At 46.6% G+C, this 5,441-nt stretch overlaps 1 protein-coding gene across 1 annotated transcript in view; it reads right to left on the bottom strand.

The window, feature by feature from the left end:
- The window catches only part of SLC45A1 (solute carrier family 45, member 1), a 17,877-nt gene extending 17,824 nt beyond the window's left edge, over positions 1-53 (bottom strand). Inside the window, exon 1 of the mRNA XM_010850195.1 lies at positions 6-53. Coding sequence (XP_010848497.1) covers positions 6-53 — 48 coding nt within the window. The remainder of the gene's footprint in view (positions 1-5) is intronic.
- Between the last annotated feature and the right edge of the window lie 5,388 nt (positions 54-5,441).

Raw genomic sequence — 5,441 nt, forward strand, 5'->3', positions numbered from 1 at the left:
AAGGCGGGGAAGAGGGCCTCTCCCGGAGGGGCGCTGCTGGCCGGGGGGATCATCGTAGGGGGGGCCGGTGGGTGCTCCTGTGGGGAAAGCCCAGTCGGGGGCAGCCGTCACCTGCAGGGCCTCTACTATCAGAGCGAGTTTATCCGGGTGGCTCTGCCTTCATCCCCCGGGGCCCTACTACTCTGTCCACGTGGGAACGGAGTTCACACGGGGGCCCCTGAGAGACAACACTGAGCCCCCAGAGTGGAGCCTTCAGTGTGGACGGCGCTCCTGGACTTGGCTTTCACATCAGGGCAGCCTACCTTCCCAAGGGGACAAGAGTTGGTCCTTCAGGTCCTTTAGCTTGTCCCCAAGCTACAACTCAAAGGGACAGTTCCCCAAACAGGCTCCACCAGGAGGGTCCGGCAAAGAACCAGGAGGAATGGGGGCCACCAACAGCCTGTGGCTGTTCTCAGGCCCCAAAGGACATGGGGCTCTTCTAGGACCTGTGGCTAATTTTGCCCTCCCCTGCAGGCCCCAGGGGAGCAGAGAAGGGTGACCAGGCACCCTGCGGGGGGAGGCAGGGAGAAGGACCCGTGGGCACCCTGAGTGATAGTACATGGTGAGGGGACAGCCCCTCCATCTCAGGATGGAGGGCCACAGTAGGTACCCTCCCTAAGACCCGGGTTTATGGTTCTAAACTATCCTAAACCAAGGATCTGAACCTAAGAGGAGCTGTCTGAGTTTAACTCAAGTCTTTTCCTTTTACACCAACTGGACAAATGAATTTTCAGTTGAGCCAGGAGAACTGAGATTTTTGCAGTGTTTGAAAATGTTCTCTTTAAAGAAATAAACAGAACTTCCTGAATCCTGCATGTCACAGACAACACACTGAATAGGGATACAGTTTACAAAAAAAGAAAATGAGCAACAAGAAGAATTTGGGAGGGTGAGAAATAGATTTTCCTCCATCCTTAAGCTATATTTTTTGAGGAATTGTGAAACGCCCTCAGCCTCAGCAGAGAATTAGCAGGCTTGCGGACCTTACAGACTTTCCCACCCACTCTGTCCCCTACCCCCACCCCCCGGGGCTTGCAATCTGCACCCCTGGGCATCCAACAGTTTCCACTGCTTAGAAATTAATCTAGATTGTAAATATTACAGGAATAGATTCTAGCTGGTTGACCTGTGTGTTTTAGCCAACATCAATTTTACTAAGAACAGGGAGAGGAAAGCTGCTAAGATCAGAGGGAAAGAGACAGATAAAAACACAAGAGGGGGACATCCTGGATTGGGGTTGACCTCTCTGACGTAGCCCACTCCATCTGCCTCACAAAAAAGCATGCCTGTTTCATTTAAAACACACACACACACACACACACACACAAAACAACTTTTTGGCCTCAAGGCATGTGGGATCTTAGTTCCCTGACCAGGGACTGAACCCGTGCCCCTGCAGTGGAAGGGTAGAACCTTAACCACTGAACCACCAGGGAAGTGCCCTTAAGTTTGCCTTGGAATCCTTCCTGAGAAGTAGGCCCCAAACCTGAGATATCATTCCCAACATTGATAGGTTTCCTAACAAGAACTCTTGTTATTTACCAAAATAAACAGTAGAGGCTTTCTTTCAAAATAGTTCTTAAGTTTTAGAAATGAGGCCCTTATTTCTGACTTTAACTTACCATATGCCCTCTGTCAAACTCTTGCTAGTCAATAACTTCTTTATGAATCACTCTGAAATCTCTTGTTATGTCAGATTTGCACCCCAAACTCCTCCCAACCTATCCTGCCCACTTGGGGATTGTCTTCCTTCTCTTCAGAAGACACCATGATAGAAATGTTTTGTTCTATAGATGTCCCAGCAGGATTCAGAACATCATATTAATCCAACAAACTATCCATCCACCAATCCATCCATCCACTTATCCATCCTCTCTTCCATCCATCCATTCATTCATCCTCCCTTTCTTCCTTCCATCCATCCATCCATCCACTTATCCATCCTCTCTTCCATCCATCCATTCATTCATCCTCCCTTTCTTCCTTCCATCCATCCATCCATCCACTTATCCATCCTCTCTTCCATCCATCCATTCATTCATCCTCCCTTTCTTCCTTCCATCCATCCATCCATCCACTTATCCATCCTCTCTTCCATCCATCCATTCATTCATCCTCCCTTTCTTCCTTCCATCCATCCATCCATCCACTTATCCATCCTCTCTTCCATCCATCCATTCATTCATCCTCCCTTTCTTCCTTCCATCCATCCATCCATCCACTTATCCATCCTCTCTTCCATCCATCCATTCATTCATCCTCCCTTTCTTCCTTCCATCCATCCATCCATCCACTTATCCATCCTCTCTTCCATCCATCCATTCATTCATCCTCCCTTTCTTCCTTCCATCCATCCATCCATCCACTTATCCATCCTCTCTTCCATCCATCCATTCATTCATCCTCCCTTTCTTCCTTCCATCCATCCATCCATCCATCCATTTATCCATCCTCTCTTTCATCCATTCATCTATCCAGCAATCCAATCATCCATCCAATCCATCCTTTGATCTACTTGCCCACCTACCTTCCTATCTTACCATTTGGCTGAGTACTGAATACCAACACAGTGAATTTATAAAGATAAAAGAAAGATATAGTTCTTGCCCTCAAGTTAGATAAAAGAGTGGAGGAAACACATTCTAAGCAGTGGGTTTCATCCATGAAAAGGAGCTCTGTGCACCAGCTGGGCACAGTGGTGGTCTGATGGTGAAACCCATCAAGCAGGGATTAGCTGATCAGCAAGATCTGGTAGGAGGTGGATTTCACACCAAGGTGACAGGGAATGACATAACCAGTCTGCTCTCATTTCTAGAAAAGGCTTATCTCATGACCTTAAGAAAAATCCCACGCTCTTTTCTACAGTAAGAGCAGAGGTACCTAAGAACTATGTAGACAAGTAATACTGCATTAAAAACATAATCCATTTAGGAAGATTAAGTCAAGATTAAAAAAAAAAAATTTTAACCAAGCATCTTGTTTATGTTCCTTACAGGTGTCACTCAGGCCCTTGTAAATAGTAAATACTCCAGAAAAATTGGTTGGTCTTGCCTTAAAGAAAACCAGGTGGTTGTTAGCTATCCCTGGAGCTTCATTCATTAAGATGACAGAAATATGGTACTGATGAGCCTGTTTGTAGGGCAGCACTGGAGACAGAGAACAGACTTACGGACAAGGGCAGTGTGGGAGGAAGGAGAGGGTGGCAGAGGACCTGCTGGAACACTGAAGACTGTCTCCTTAGAAGTCAGAGGAAGACCTTAGCCCAGGTGTGTTAAAGACTTCACCTGACTCCGGCTGTCTGGTCACAGCCTCACACCTGCCTCGCTGGCTAACTCCTCTGCCTCTCCTCCTGCCCCTGCAGGCACATGACACCTCTCTTGGCTGTTGGTATTTTACCCCCATAAAGTGAACTTCAGTGAAAATATATTAGAAATCCTTTCATTTTAGAATGAAAGACCATGAGCCCAGTTTGGAAGAATTTTAGCCTTACATGCATAGGGTAGAAGTATTTTTTTGAAAAGGGGAAACTTTGTGACCCTCTTAAAATGGACAGAGGAGCCTGATGGGTTACAGTCCATGGAGTCACAAACAGTTGGACCTGACTGAGCACACATGCTTAAAATGGGCTACCGAAATACCCCATGTCTCTACCTGTGATGTGACAGTTTCACCATCACCTGCCCACCACCTCCAGCTTTAAAACACAGCCTGCAGTCTGTCCTCGCAAAAGGGAGACCCCCCTCCCCCACCCTACTCTCCTCCTCCCTCATCTAAGTCAGAATTAAACCTGAACTTGAAAAAAGTCTTCATTATGGATTCATTTTCAAGTTTCAGGTTTACCACTTTTATTTTAAAATACATATATTAAAAGTTGCCTGTGAAAGCTTATTCTAAAGTAAAGTGAAGTGGCTCAGTCGTGTCCAACTCTTTGCAACCCCACAGACTGTAGCCTCCCAGGCTTCTCCATCCGTGGGATTTTCCAGGCAAGAGTACTGGAGAAGCTTGCCATTTCCTTCTCCAGGGCATCTTCCTGACCCAGGGATTGAACCCAGGTCTCTAGCATTGTAGGCAGATGCTTTACCCTCTGAGCCACCAGGGAAGCCCAAGCTTATTCTAAGGACTGTTGAAAACTCATTTAAAAAAATTTCATTTTTTAATGTTATTAAAAAATGAAAGTAAAATGTAAACTAGAAAATGGAATTTTAATACACTAACAAATATTCATCAGACATCTTGATCATACTATATTACCATTACTCAGACCCCCCAGATCTGCACATATTCTTGGACCCCCACAGGTTGTATGCTGGGTCCACTGTCCTTCTAGAATACAGAGGATGTTTCAAAGAATAAATCTGTCAAGTTGATTAGGTAGCAACTGATTAACAAAGATAAACAATGTCCAGGTAATTTGAATGCTTAAAATTACCCCACTCCTTCTACTATTTTTCCAAGTTAATATTTCAAGGAAGTCTTCCCAGATCGGTGAAGGACTTTGTGGACTTCAGTGAAGTCGCTCAGTCATGTCTGATTCTTTGCGATCCTATGGACTGTAGCCCGCCAGGCTCCTCCATCCATGGGATTTTCCAGGCAAGGATACTGTAGTGGATTGCCATTTCCTTCTCCAGGGGATCCTCCTGACTCAGGGATTGAACCTGGTTCTCCCACATTGCAGGCAGACTCTTTACTGTCTCAGCCACCATCTGAGAAAGGTGGACTTCAGGGGATGTATTTAGTGAGCTGGTTACTGAATCCTAGCCCACTTCTCATTTTTGATCGGTGGCAATCTGGCAGCCCATTGATCCCCAAAGCCCTGGTGAGGCACACACTGAACTTGAGTTTAATCAGCACCGGGTCCTATTTCCCTACAAAAGCTGAGAAAACACAAACATTATGGAAACCCCAGCAATAATTTATGAAGTTATTTCTTGTCGAGGGCAGGATGAACAGATTGCCATCACCCTCTCATTTCAACCTCAGCATGTTGCCCTTGACAAGAAAGCAGAAATCCTTGGTGTTCATCATAAACTTAACCCTGGGGTGCTGAGAAAGGTTACACCAGGGCCCCAGCCATTCAGAGCTTTCAGTCGCTGGTGGGAGGTGGACCAGAAGCTGATGACACCTGCCCAGGTGACCTGGGAACAGGCCTCAGGCACCAATAAGCGCCGCGTAAGCCTGGGGGCAAATCCCAGTGTTTGATCTCTTTCCTTGCAACTGTGAAATAAATCTCACCCAACTGCTACCCACCCTTCTCAGGGCAGGAGAGCTCTGCACTCAGGGGGCGAGATGGGGGTGGGGGTGAGGGGCTCCACTGACAGTTCATTTAATTAGACAAGAGGAACAAAGGTCTCCGTGCCAACCTCCAGCCCCAATCCTGGCACACTGATTACCCTGGGGCCTAA

Source organism: Bison bison, unplaced genomic scaffold (assembly GCF_000754665.1).
Source record: "Bison bison bison isolate TAMUID 2011002044 unplaced genomic scaffold, Bison_UMD1.0 scf7180017864289, whole genome shotgun sequence".
Taxonomy (NCBI): domain Eukaryota; kingdom Metazoa; phylum Chordata; class Mammalia; order Artiodactyla; family Bovidae; genus Bison; species Bison bison.